Genomic DNA, 15286 nt, shown 5'->3' on the forward strand with positions numbered 1-15286 from the left:
TTTCTTTGTATTCCTCACCTTTGCGACGCCATACAGTTTTGAAGCCATCAGTTCCAAAAACATTTATCTTGGTTTTATCACTCCAGAGTATAGAGTCCCAGTAGTCTTCATCTTTGTCAGCATGGGCCCTGGCAAACTCTAGGTGGGCTTTTTTGTGCCTGAGCTTTAGGAGAGGCTTCTTTTGTGGACGGCACCCATGCATGCCATTCCTCTGCAGTGTACGCCATATTGTGTCACGGGAAATAGCCACCACAGTTTGGCTTTCTACTTCTTTAGATAACTGCAGTGAACTTGCATGCCGATTTTCTTCAACCCTTCTCATCAGAAGATGCTCCTGTCGAGGTGTTAACTTCTGTGGACGTCTCTGCGAGATGTTTGCAGTTAAATCTTTTTTAAGTTTTTGTACCATTTTTGCTACCATATTCTGACTGATAAGTAAAGCTTTGCTGATCTTCACCTTTCTGGTGTAAAGAAATTATTTTCTTTCTCAGGTCTTGTGACATTTCTCTTCCATGTGGTGCCATTGCTGACAGCATGAAATGGGGTTTTAACACCCTTTTATAGTCAACTGTCTGCTGGACACCTGTGTAATGAATAATTAGACTCACCTGTGGTCGAATTCTTGTTAAATTAGACATTCGTAGTCTACAATTTAGCTTTGCTCCAGAGACTTTCAGTGGGGTGTACTCATTTTTGCATCACCCTAATTTGAGAAAAACTGAAAAATGTGTAATCTAAGTTATATTATTAACCTTACTTTCATGTTATAAGTTAAACAGATGTTATATAAAACTTGGTCTTGTCAACATTGTTTTTGTGTTCACTGAGATATTGTTTAAAATGGGGGTGTACTCATTTACGCTGAGCACTGTAACTCTCATGGTATGTGTGTGTTCGACCTTATAATCCAGATTCTCCCCTTGGCTAAACGAGACCAGACTAATTGATCCTCCCTTATGTTTCCTGAACAGCATGTGTCCATCAGGCTGACTGACACTCGAAATAAATATGGCTTGATTACAGTTGGTTACATTTTAGATAATTGATTAATATATTGTAATATTATATTTATTATTATATTATATTATTTATTCTTAAATAATAAACATTAAAATAAATATATTTTAGTTTTAAATACATTTGAATATATAGTAAATATACATTTTTTTATAAAATACTTTTTAATATTAAATAAATATATACAGTGGCAAGAAAAAGTATGAACCACTTGCATAATCTGTGAAAATGTGAATAATTTTAATAAAATAAGAGAGATCATACAAAATACATGTTATTTTTTTATTAGTACTGTCCTGAGTAAGATTTTTTACATAAAAGATGTTTGCATTTAGTTCACAAGACAAAAAAAAAAAAAAATAGCTGAATTTATTAAAATAACCCCATTCATAAGTATGTAAACCATTGATTCTCAATACTGTGTGTGGTTGTTCTCAGTCAAAATCATTCAGTCACTTTTGTAAAGGGTTTAAATATGCAAAAAATGAAAGCTGAAAACTGAAGAATCTGCAGGACCCAGAGGATTTTTCTGAAGAACAGAGCTCAGTTTAACTGCTCAGGACAAACAAGAGACTCGTGAACAACCATCACAAAACAAAAAAACAGTTGTGGATCATCAGGTAACCACACACAGTATTGAGAATCAATGGTTCACATACTTATGAATGGGGTTATTTTAATAAATTCAGCTATTTTTTGTGAACTAAATTCAAGCATTTTTTATGTAAAATATCTTACTCATGACAGTACTAAATAAAAATAACATGCATTTTTTATGATCCCTCTTATTTTATTAAAATGATTCACATTTTCACAGATTCTGCAAGTGGTTCACATACTTTTTCTTGCCACTGCATATCATTATAGTACAGGGAATAAAATGCACATTAAATAAACATTAGTTATCTACCCCACACTATATCTGCTCATGTTCATTCACATTAGTGTCTAGAGTACAGTCTCGTTATATTCTTGCTGACACAGAGGGCGGTGGGCGTGGCCTCCGGTTGACGTCACTGCTCAGAATGACCTTCATCTCGGGAATCCTCCTCATCCACTGTCCGCATCACACTGCGTGGGTGACATAATATCACTTTATTATAAAGAAGCATTATTACAAACAGCATAGAATATCTGAAGACCATTTATAGAAATCAGAAGCCCTTGATATTTTTGAATAATAAAATACCTTAAAATGTGTCGTAGTAAACCTACGCCCTTACAAAGAGTGTCTCAGTCAGTTACAGAGAAACGGAGAGGAAAAGATAATATATATATATATATATATATATATATATATATATATATATAAGTATAATGAATGCAATTGCATGTTACTATTACATTCAAACGAATAGTTATGCCATCATTTTGCAGAGAGATTCTAATAATCGCTTGCAAATTATGCATTATAAGTAAAATATAAGTGAAATATAATTTTAAGAGTATAATATGTTAACACCCAGATTATAAACGCATGATTTTTATTCTAAGGATTTGAACATCTTCAGTATTAAAGGGAAAGCCCGCAGCGGAGCGCACTAACTAACAAATGGGGGAGACCATGAAACCACGAAATCTTTAAATCACGGTCTATATTGCACCAAAATGCTTTCTTTTTAACTATTTATGACGTTTTTGGTTTTACATGTGCTCTCGGACTCTATAAGAAAATATATCTCTATATTTTAACTATCTCCTCCCCCTCCAGGAGTCGGATGGTATTTTCTTCACGGTGTGTCAGGTGACGTTTTCCGCCATTTTGTACCGCAGATTCATCCGACAGTATCCGTGACAAGCAGTTTCCATCATCTGATTGGGATTTAAAACCATTGTTCTCTACCAAAAGCTTTATCCTCAGACCCCGGTTTCCGTCAATTTGTACGGTTCTGCTTGTGTCCAGCAGTATTAGTTCGGTATTATTGGGGTTTTGAGGTGAAATTAGAGGAATTATGTCGTCGGGAAGCCCTGAATACTCACCGTTCTTCGCAGTGATGGGCGCATCAGCAGCGATGGTCTTCAGCGGTAAATTTTATTTTAAATATATTTAACACATTTATTAAACATGCATTGATTAATATGTGCATAAATTATATTTGCTCTTGATTATAATCAAATCTATCTGTGGTGGTCACATTATACTTGATATATGATGTAATGTCATTGTAATCATCATCATCATCATCATCATTATTATTATTATTATTAGTATTACGAGAATATATACAATTATTTATTTAATATTTTTTCTTAAACATCTATTAATCACCAACAAAATGATGTCTGCGTGATTATAATCCAATCCTGTCAGAGCTGGTTCCATTATTCCTTGTATCGTATGAAATATTGTAGATCTTATAACATCTACTTTCACATGATGGTATTTTTATGATCATAATCCATGCATGTGCTAGTCGAAAAAAATAAAATTGCTGGTGAAATGTTGCATTTATTATTAGAATTATTCATTATTGATCACAGTGCTTGTACTTTGCTCATAAAATGTCAGATAAATTAATTTAAATGCCAGCAAATGTTGCCAACCAGCCCTTCATTTAACCAGCTATGGGATAAAATTCATTCCCTGGTTTGGGTAGATTCAGAGATTATAATTTCTATGCAAAGGGAAGGGACATAAAAGGGCAAGGGATTATTTCACAGGTTAAACTGTTTTTTTTTCCACAGGAATTGATCATTACTCACGTTTGATTGAATTTAGATGCAGAATTATTGAATTTAAGGTGCAGCCTGACAGTTGTGCATTAGATAATTAAATTAATAGTAAAATATTTACCGATTTATTGGGTTATTTTGTTAAATTAACCTCAAACTAAGTTGTTCTTAAATATTAAATTAAGATATATATAATATAATATAATATATATATAGACTTCAGATGCAAAAGCCTCTAAGTGCCATCTGAAATTTTCTTCTAAAATGAGCATTTTTATCAAGCTCGTATGTTTATGTTCAGTTATTTCACTTTAATGGCAATGAAAATTACCTATTAATTGCAATTAAAGTGAAATAACTGAACCTAAACATACGAGCTTGATAAAAATGTGCATTTTAGAAGAAAATTTCAGATGGCACTTAGAGGCTTTTGCATCTGAAGTCATTATAATATATATATATAATATATTAGTAATTAAAACAGCTTTAATTTGGCTGTGAATGATGATAAACAGGATGCAGCTGTATCATCCATCACAGAAGATGAAAGACAATCCAGAAATGGATAGAAAAATATCACTCTCATTCCATTTAGCGTCAGATCTGGTTGTTTTTAAATTGATAAAAATCCCCATAAAGGAATTTTTAATAATCAGACCATAGTTCCCCACAAATTTTCAGGTTGTAGTTATGTCAGGATGCTGCAGCAATAGTGTGATGCTGAAATGTACGTGCAAATTACAGTAGCGAGGGACGTCACGACATCCGAATCTGCATCTGTGTTTATTCCCAGCACAAGGCATCATGCTGTTTATTCTCTGCTGGACTGTTAGACGGCACTTTTTGCTCTCTCTATCTCTGTTATCTGTAATTTTATCTTTGCACGTCTGCGTCAGTAATGCAAACAAGCTAACACAGCAGCTGGTGTGTGTTTGTTTGTTAGCTGCTCCGTCAGGCCATTTTGCGTGTGCATGTGAGATTGAACGGCTTTCTTAATGAGAACGGCACTGAGCTCAGGAGCATGTCTTTCTCATGCGTGTCTTTGTGAGTAAAAGCATACTTCCAGGTTTCAGTTTGTTACTGAACACGAGAGTGAAGCATTGAGAAGAAAGAGCTGAAGCTGATTTATTATTTATATATTTCAGGGATTCTGCTGCTTTAGATGTGAACCACAGAATATTAAAGCTGTCTGCCGCTCTGAGTCCTGTTTACCATTAAAATAAACATCAAATCAAAATGGACTTGATTTAATTCAATAATTCATGGGTCCTGTTTGTGCCAAAAACAATAAGTATAACAACGAGTATAAAAACGGCAACAGATGATACAGTACAGTAGCTATGTCATCTGGATTCTGATTGGTTGTCAGTGTTTTAATTGTTCACCAGTAGAAAAAAAAAATCAATATCGTTCCTCTGTGCCGTTAAAGTTGTGGTGTGGACTCCATTATTCTCTCAGCATTACAGTGATATATATATATATATATATATATATATATATATATATATATATATTATATTATATATATATATTATATTATATTATATATATATATATATATATATATATATATATTATATTATATTATATTATGTTATATTATATTTTGTATATATCATTCATTCTGGAAACAGGCCTTAAAGGTGCAATATGTAAGATTTTTGCAGTAAAATATCCAAAAACCACTAGGCCAGTGTTATATATTTTGTTCACTTGAGTACTTACAATATCCCAAATGTTTGCAACTATTTGTAAATCGTGAGAAAATTGCAATTTTAACCAAGGCTCCGGGACGTGTGAGGAGTTGCCCGTCAATCGTGTCATACGTGTCAATCGTGTGATATATTAAAGTGTCTTTGGTGTTTCCGTGGTTTCTACAAAATGAAACCGGAAACCGAGGGTAACGCGTTACCCTCGGTTTCCGGTTTCATTTTGTAGAAACCACGGAAACACCAAAGACACTTTAATATATCACATGTTTTAATAGGCAAGAGAAGAACTGTTTTGATATATTTATAGACAGAAAACGAATTAGTGTTATAAAGCTTAACACATTTATTCTTATTGTTTAAATCTAATTTTCTTGATTTTTTGTGAGTACCATGCTTTACCATGCCTCAGAGAAAAACACTATTTTGTGAAGTAGCTAACATAGCATAATCAGATGCAGCTTTATTTTTAGTAACAGTAATACAGCATTTTCTCCATCATACAATACGTTTTAAAATGAATTACATGCCATTTATCAACACAAGCCATCCAGCATTTAATATGATATTGTAAAATCGATCTATCTTACTGCAGTGTGTAACAGTGTCTCACAGCAGCCGCCGAGCGAACGCACAGAGTAACGTTATAACATTTTCAACACACTCAAATGTATCTAATATGATAAACAGAGCTGCGTTACCTCATACTCATGACCGGAAAAGCGGAAGCAGCGCCGGCGACTGTGTCATAATAAAAGTCCCGCTGCTCCCACAACACTCGCTCCTGCTCTGCTTCATACTACAGTAATGTTAATCATGAACATGATTTCTGTCCAAGTCCTATCCCTATTATTTTTCCACCGGCTGTAAGGTGGAGACCACATGTCCCAAGATTCTGCGCTCAAACTTGGCGTCATCAAGCTACGCCTTTGTTTTCAATAGGCCTCTAGCGACCTCTAGTGGACAGAAATTTTACACATTGCACCTTTTAATTGTGCACAATTAATGCGTTATTCCTTAAAAAAAAAAACATGTTTGTCTTGACAAATTGCTCCACCTCTCAAATGACTTAACGTTTCAGCTGACATCACCAAGTCCTCTTATTTTCAGCTCCTCCCCTCCATACTTCTGGCTTCACTGTAGTATGTAACGCCTCTTTGTGATACAGTTTATTCAGGGTGGATAAAACAAGCTCCGCCCTATGTTGAATATTCTATTGCTTCCACAAATACGTCGTGTTGTAAAGTAAAATGCATACTGAATGCCATTTCAAGTTGACTTTACATGAGAAAGACATGGTTTTAATTCTGCTATTTTGAATGATGTTTTGGGTTCTTTATAGCTCAGATAAACATTTATGTGTGAAAAAATGACGCATTTAATTTTATTACGCAGTACTGTAACTGTGATTTGTTTAAATTTTTAACTGAAAGATGAGTTGAAAGAGTTTTTGGTGGTAATTGGCATTATGCCACAAATGCTGTTGATAGAGCTTAACTTACATTGTGCCCAAAACATTTGTAATCCATGTCCTGGAGTGACTAAATTAGATGTTGATCCAGACAGCCAGAAGGCACAGTTGTATTTTATGTCAGAAGTTCTTCTTGAATTCCTCATGGAGGAAAGGAGTTATTCTGCGTGTGCCTGATGGCACGAGAACACATGTCATTCAGCTGATTTGATCTACACTATATTTACTCGTAGAAAAACTGATTCGATGCGTGTTGTGACTAACAGACTTGATGCACGCGGATCATTTCTGATGCGACAGTGTGTTTGGAAGAGCTGAAGCTAATTTGAGATGTTACGCTCTTTCGTCTGAGAGATCTCTCTCTCCTGACTTGGCATCACGTCCCAGTTCAGTCTGTGTAGTCCTGTGCTCGTTAGTGATGCATTTTACTATATAAATGTATGTGTTTAGTAAGGAAGGGTAGTATAGCAGAACACAATGGTTGTCTTCAGGACTAAATGTCATGTCATGTTCAGTAGGGATGAAATATCTAAAGGTTACTAATGATAAGACTGTGATAGACTGATAGAATATTTATATAATCAGTTGTCATATAAGTTATTGGCCATAAGATTAAGCAATAAAACACTGTTTCCATTAGGGATGGGTCAAAATTGTGAACTAGTTTATTAGAGAGTTCGACTAGATTTTTTTTCAGCTTTTTGTTCTGTGTGTCATGCTTTAAGTACTGCTTATTTAAGACGTCATGTCAAGTTAGAGGATTAGTTCACCCAAAAATGCTCAAAAAGGCTCAGTGAGGCCTGCATTGCCAAGATAATTAACACTTTCAATGCCCAAAAAGCTACTAAAGATGTATTTATATCAGTTCATGTGACTACTGTGGTTCAACCTTAATGTTATGAAGCGACGAGAATACTTTTTGTGCACCAAAAAAACAAAATAACGACTTTATTCAACAATATCTAGTGATGGGCGATTTCAAAACACTGCTTCATGAAGCTTTATGATGTCGATTCAGTGTTTCGAAGCGTGTATCAAACTGCCATAGTCATGTGATTTCAGTAAACGAGGCTTCGTTAAGTCGTAAGTGTTTTGAAATTTCAATGGTTCACCATTGGGGGGCGCTCTGAACCACTGATTCGAAACGAAAGATTTGTGAAGCTTCATGAAGCAGTGTTTTGAAATCGCCCATCCCTAGATATTGTTGAATAAAATCGTTATTTTCTTTACTTTTTGTGCGCACAAAAAGTATTCTCGTCGCTTCATAACATTAAGGTTGAACCACTGCAGTCGCGTCGACTGTTTTAATGATGTCTTTAGTAGCTTTCTGGGCATTGAAAGTGTTAATTGTCTTGCTGTCAATGGAGGCCTCACTGAGCCATCGGATTTCATCAAAAATATCTTAATTTGTTTTCCGAAGATGAATGAAGGTCTTAATGGGTGTGAAGCGACATGAGGGTGAATAATTAATGACAGAATTTTCATTTTTGGGTGAACTAACCCTTTAAAATAGTCATGATTCATGCTTCTGATTATTTTGATTATATTTAGTTTTGCACATGACTAAAGGCCCAAAACATCTGTAAAGACATATCATACTAAAAATCATTGAAACTACAAAAGAATAGCAGATTCCACACCGAAACTATAATGATAACGGCACAGAGAAATGATATCGCTGGAATCACTTTCAGAATAATTTTTTATCCAGCTGATGAAAACATTGACAGCCAATCAGAATCCATCCCGCTTTAAAGATCTTCTTGAGCATTTAAAGTTGGCAGACGATGAAACTACAGTGCATGCAGAATAAAACAGAACAACATCTTCTGATGGTAATATAGTTATCGTTACAGTTATTTTTATCGTTCTTAATTGGTATCAGTCAGAATGTCTTTATCTTCATTTACCAACTTTTGCTCCATTTAAAAACAAAAATGTCTATATGCCATAGTTCTGGTCCTTAATGGTTATCCAAAACTGTTCACTGGCCAAAATAATTTGTCCTAGATGTATCTAATAATAGAAATAATTTCACCATGATTTATGCATCACCAGACCCTGTTGTAAATTTTGAAAATAGACATGATCAAACCATGTAATGTCACATTGGTCACTCAAGACTTGAATGGTGAAGAATTACCTGCATTATATGACTTTAATTATAGCATATTTTATTAGAATTGCTTTAAATGATATTGGGCATCAGTTTTGTTTTTCAGAAATGTCATTAATTGATGTTTTTAGATTTTCTATCAAATATAAAACTGATAGAGCTTATGTAATTGCTATATTTTAAAGACAAATATTGTTAAATTATTGTATACAATGTATTTTGATTTCTACTAAAACGAGTTTGCCATGAAAATAGCTTTTGCTGCTGATGTGGCAATGAATGAACGAATGATCACAGAAACATGTTCTTTGTATAAACTCTTCAAGGAAAAGTTGATTCTTTTTGATGTTTTTGAAACAACCATCCCCTGTAAAAGTGGTAAAATCAGTTCAATTGTGTCTCAGTGTTGTTCTCAGAGCAGGTAGAGATGGTCTTTAAATAGTGTGTGTTTGGATGGTGGCCATCTGCACACTGAAGGATTGATTCAGCTCTTCATCACACTGGCCCATCTGTCACTCGTGCACACACACACACACACACACACACACTCAGTTATTGGCTAGTTTGGGTGATTCTGTGCTGCAGTAGTAGTTGTAATCGTGGTTAATGCGGCTGGTATTTCCAGCAGGGTTACCCTTTAATCCCGGAAACTACGATTAGACTAAGATTCCCGGATGATCGATCAGTAATGTGCAGCAGCGGGTTAACCGTGTGTGTGCAGGTCTGCTGAATTAACACCAGCTCTACACATGACCAAGATCACCGCAGCCAGCCGCAAAATACTGATGATTCACGGAAACAGTCAGTCTGCAAATAAACAGATCATTTAACTTGGTTTAGTTGCCTGGTTTGAACCTAAGTTCAGTTCCATCCATCTGCCGGTGCTTAAATTATTATATTCGGCTCCATAGTACATGAGTATTGTTGTTGCTTCCTTTCTAAAAATGGAAAGTGTTGTTTACCTGTTATTGCTATTTTCTCATGCAATCTTCACTATACTATTGCTCATTCAAACATTAAACGTGTTTGTTGACAAGAAGTGGGTGGATTTATGATTTTCATCTCTATGGATGTTAAAATAGCTGAATAGCTGAAGCAGTAAGCAAACAACTTTTCAGAAACCTATAAAAAAATGCCCCAGCAACCAATCAACAATGCTCTAAAAACACCCAGAACACAGTTTTTCGCAGGCAGTCTGTCTTCAGAAGTGTAAAACGCCAGCTTACTCGTGTTTTTGCCCTTTTGGTTTCATTACTAAACACTGCAGAAACGTTGCAGGAGATCTGAGTCATGCTGCACTGAGAAATTATGCAATAATATGATGATTATACTATATTATCCGAATGTCACAGCCAGATTGCAAACGTTGATGAAATATGTGCAGGATCGTAGGGAGTGAAAGCAAAAACTCAACACAACAGGCTCAGAAAACTCAGTGGAAACAACCAAGGAAACAAACTGAAAACTAGGTCACAGAACAAAAATGCATGATAAACTGAAACAAACACTGAAATTCCCTGAAACAAGTACTGGTTCATTATTGCATGTTACCAGGTTTAAATTGTGCACTAAAACCATAAAAAAATCATTACTTGAACAAAATAAATGTTAACTGAAATATAAATATTAAAAAAATGAATGACGTTTGTTCACCTGATGCACACTGAACCTGCACAATCTATTGCATCTTTTAGAGCTGAGCTGAGTGTATAGATATGATTATTGTTGATATGACTGCAGAATTGGACTTAGATTTTGACTCATTGTTTGAGTGCACACTTTTATTTTGTCTCTGTGTAGCGTTGGGCGCGGCGTATGGCACAGCGAAGAGCGGCACGGGTATCGCTGCCATGTCTGTGATGCGTCCAGAGCTGATCATGAAGTCCATCATTCCTGTGGTCATGGCGGGAATCATCGCTATATACGGCCTGGTGGTGGCCGTCCTCATCGCCAACGGCATTTCAGAAAAGATTACTCTCTACAAGTGAGTTGAACACGAGCACTGATAAACTCTGATTCTGATCAACGAAAACTCAAACAAAAAAACATCTTCATTACTGAAAATAAAGTAACCGTTAAAATAAAATGAAATAAAATAAAATATATTCAAAAAAATAAACATTTTAATTTAGATTATAGATGTATATAAATTTATATCTAAATTTAATTTAGTTCAACTTGATGTATTAAAATCAAAATGTAACTAAAATTTAAAATTTAAATAAAAATGAATAAATTAGTGCTGTCAAATCAATTCATTACATCTAACATAAAAGTTTTTATATATATGTATATACACACACACGTTTAGGGCCAAGCAATAATTTAACAATTTAATAATTATAACAATCATATAATTTAACAACTTTAATCTCGAGATGGTTTTATTTTTTAATAAAACCATCTCAAGATTAAAGTTGTTAAATTTCGAGAAAAAACTCGGTAAATTTCAAGAAAAAAGTCGAAATAAAATGTTGAGAATAAAGTCATTAAATTATGAGAAAAAAGTCGGTAAATTTTGAGAAAAAAGTCGAGATAAAATGTTGAGAATAAAGTCATTAAGTTACGAGAAAAAAGTCGTTAAATTACGAGAACAAATTCGTTAAATTATGAGAAAAATGTCGTTAAATTTTGAGAAAAAAGTCAAGATAAAATGTTGAGAATAAAGTCATTAAATTATGAGAAAAAAGTCGTTAAATTACGAGAACAAATTCGTTAAATTATGACTTTTTTCTCGTAATTTAATGACTTTATTCTCAACATTTTATCTCAACTTTTTTCTCGAAATTTAACGAGTTTTTTCTCGAAACAACTTTAATCTCGAGATGGTTTTATTTTTTTATTATTGCTTGGCCCTAATCCTCTTCCGTAGATACATATATTTATACACACAAACATATATTTACAAACTGTTGTTAATGCAATTAATTGCAATTAATCTATTTGACAGTACTATAAAATATATATTTAAAAAAAACTAATAAAAATGAAATAAACACACTATAAAATGATTAAACCTTTAAATTACATGAAAGTGGAAAATATAAAAATAAAAACCATTTCAAAATATGAATAAATAATAATAATTTCAGTGCTAATTTCATATTCTTATATTAAGTTATATTATATTATATTATATTATATATTTATTATTTCATTAATTTTATATTTAAATTTTTTATTTTATCAAGTTTTTTTTTTTCCCCCTATTTATTTATTTATTTATTTATTTTTCCTAATGTCTGATTGTTATTTCTGTGTGGCAGGAGTTTCTTGCATCTGGGCGCAGGCCTCAGCGTGGGTCTGAGCGGGCTGGCGGCCGGTTTTGCCATCGGCATCGTGGGAGATGCGGGCGTCCGTGGCACCGCCCAGCAGCCGCGCCTCTTCGTTGGCATGATCCTCATTCTGATCTTCGCTGAAGTCCTGGGTCTCTACGGCCTCATCGTAGCCCTGATTCTCTCAACCAAATAAACTGGCAGTCAGCATGCGGCGCTGCCGGACCACACGACGGGGGACGTGGAACAAAAAATAAAGTGGGAAGGGGGGGAAAAAATAAATGGTACCTTAAACTAAAATGAAATTAGATGAATTGAGAGGTGGGGAAATAATCCTACACATTATAACAGGCTCTGCGTTTGGTTTTATCTCTGAAAGTGTACAGTCGTCCAGTTTGATAGTTTTGATTTCTTGTAAATGCGGTATATAGTGATTTTGTCCTGTGTCTGTGAAGAAAAAATAATATAATAATAATAATAATAATGTAATAGATCTCATTCTCTGTTTGTTTCCCACACCCCTCCTGCCTATCGATCTGTTAGCCAATCACGCGTTCTCTTTCACTCCCTTCACGCTAGAGAGGGAAACGCACGAACGCCTCTGGTTCCTGTCTCTTCCTGTCACGTGATTCGGGAGTTTTATGAATTTCCACATTGGTGTCAAAGAAGTGTTTGTGAAGTGGAAAAATGCACTGATGAATCTCTATGTGGAATGGAATAGTTTTTGTTAACGTCCATTTTTGTTTTCCGCTGATTTTATTTATTAAGATACTGTTCATGAAAATGTACTTGAAGCTCCTCAAATCCTTTGAATTGATATTTATATAAGCATAAATCTATATATATACACAGAGATATATATATATATATAAGAATAGACCTGCACTGGCCGTGGTTCTGGTTCTGAGTGCAGTGTTGGGGAGAATTTCGGCTTGATGTGTGTATCTATGGTTGTTTCCTGTGTATATCTGATGTTTGGTTGTATTAAAGGTGTGCGTGTGCCCCTCGTGGGTCTCACAAGTGTCATTTCCATATGCCTGTGTTCCCAGTGCTTTTTCATCATCAGACGGATCGTGTGAATGTGTTCAGCTGTGTATCGCTCCCTGCAGTCTTCAGCCTCGACCTGGATAATAATTCACCAGCAGCACTGATAGATTTACTGCTATTTTACTCCATTTTTAGTGTAAATTACTTGAATTTTCAGTCAACGGGTCTCATTCACTAAGAATTATGTGGATTATTTTTATTTGCACACACACACACGTGCACATGAAATTGCTACTGCAGTGGTTTAACCTTTTTGACTCAAGCCTCCCCAAATATCCTCAAGTATTTCTGCTGTAATTATGATAGAACCACTTGTTTTCAGGTTTATTTTTCGTTTTTTTACACAATCAGGCACTGTTGATATATTAAATTAATTAAACATATAATTCTAAAACATATAAATCTTGAATATAATTCAAGATTCTGATACAAGGATGTTTTCCAATAAAAACAATTTTTATTTTATTTTTTTATTCTAACTGTATTATTTTGAATCATCCTGAGGTCATCTTCGAAGTTTGTCGAGACCCCCTAGTTTTTTGTTTTTTTTTTGTTTTTTTTTGCTTTGGAAACATTTTTATTATTATTATTATTAATAAACAACATACCGGGGATACATGAAATAGGTTTTGAAACAAAATACATAAAAGGATTTAAAAACAAGCAAGCAAAAAATTATTTAACAAATATCTAAGACAAAAAAATATAATTAAAAAAAAAACGTATTTTCAGGAAATACACAGGAGGTATTATAATGAAATCATATATTTTTTTTAGCAGTTGTGCAGTTTTAGCAACTTTCTTGTTGAGCAATGAACAAAGAGAGTCATAAAATATTTTTAGATATACGAAAAAGTGTAATGTTGGGCTTAGAGTCAGTAACTTTACATTTATGCAGATGAAATGGGCCACGTATAGTTAGCAATTTTAACACATTGTCCATCTCCTTTGACCCTGTTTCCCACATCAAAAACAAAACATTAATTATTTCAAGAATAAAAAGTTTGCTATAAGCAGAGAAAATAAGCCAGGGTACTTCTTTCCAAAAATCATTTGCATAATCACATTCAGAAAATAAATGTGGTATTGTTTCAAGATTAGAATTACAGAATGTGCATTGTGAAGAAATGTCCAACTTAAATATAGAAAGAAAAGAGTTACATGGATACTAATTATGAAGAATTTTATAGTAAAGTTCTTTCATCTTGTTAGGTAACAAAATGTATTAATACCAGACCATACTTTAATAGTAGAAAGATAAGGATAATTTATTTTCCATTTAAAAAATGCTTTTGGATGAGACCCCCTAGTTGAGAACCACTAATGTCAATTAATTTAAATATTCCAAATAAGCAACTGCGTGTCCGAGATTAGCAATTTGCATAGAACACGCCCAGACCATATCCATATAAGGGCTTTCCGCCCAACCCCTCCCCTTTTTATGACGCGCGCAATGAATATTCACCAGTATAAGTGAGATCCTCAAAAAAAGTTCGAAGAAATCTATTTAATATTAAATATATAGTTTAACACATTTAAAAGGACACCCAGCTTTTGTCGTGCGAATCGTTCGTGAAAACGTTTGTATGCAGATTTCACGCACATATTCATGAATATAAGCACGATTAGTGACTGAAGTGCTAATAAATCATTAATAAGTGGAATAACTAAAATGAAGAATCTCGTTGACCTACAAAATATAAGGTGAGACAATTAATTAAATTTAGTCTTTAAAAAATATTATGACTAAATACTATCTTTTACTTGTCGTTGTTCACTTAAAATGTGCATACTCGTTAATATAGCATGGAAATAGTGGAAAGAACAGGCCAAAGGGAATCCTCATGTAGAAGATGGAGAACATAAAAATGGGTAGAAGTTAGAGAGTTCACCCAAAAATTAAAATCCTCATGTCGTTCCACGCCGTTCATCTTCGAAACACAAATTAAGATATTTTTGATGAAATCCGAGAGGTAGG

The 15286-nt window shown here is 34.0% G+C and overlaps 1 protein-coding gene across 1 annotated transcript; it reads left to right on the top strand.

The window, feature by feature from the left end:
- Positions 1-2767: 2767 nt before the first annotated feature.
- On the top strand, positions 2768-13295 carry atp6v0cb (ATPase H+ transporting V0 subunit cb). The gene is made up of 3 exons (XM_048173862.1): positions 2768-3042; positions 10787-10970; positions 12253-13295. The coding sequence occupies exons 1-3, from the start codon at positions 2970-2972 to the stop codon at positions 12455-12457; spliced, it is 462 nt and encodes a 153-aa protein (XP_048029819.1). The 5' UTR covers positions 2768-2969; the 3' UTR covers positions 12458-13295.
- The last annotated feature ends 1991 nt before the right edge of the window (positions 13296-15286 follow it).

Source organism: Megalobrama amblycephala, linkage group LG22, assembly GCF_018812025.1.
Source record: "Megalobrama amblycephala isolate DHTTF-2021 linkage group LG22, ASM1881202v1, whole genome shotgun sequence".
NCBI lineage: Eukaryota > Metazoa > Chordata > Actinopteri > Cypriniformes > Xenocyprididae > Megalobrama > Megalobrama amblycephala.

What these genes read in the sequence shown, in the direction of transcription:
- atp6v0cb (XM_048173862.1), top strand. Translation starts at nt 2,970, where the DNA reads ATGTCGTCGGGAAGCCCTGAATACTCACCGTTCTTCGCAGTGATGGGC. An exon ending in AGCAGCGATGGTCTTCAGCG is followed by an intron (nt 3,043 to 10,786) that starts GTAAATTTTATT and finishes GTCTCTGTGTAG; the next exon opens with CGTTGGGCGCGGCGTATGGC. An exon ending in GAAAAGATTACTCTCTACAA is followed by an intron (nt 10,971 to 12,252) that starts GTGAGTTGAACA and finishes TCTGTGTGGCAG; the next exon opens with GAGTTTCTTGCATCTGGGCG.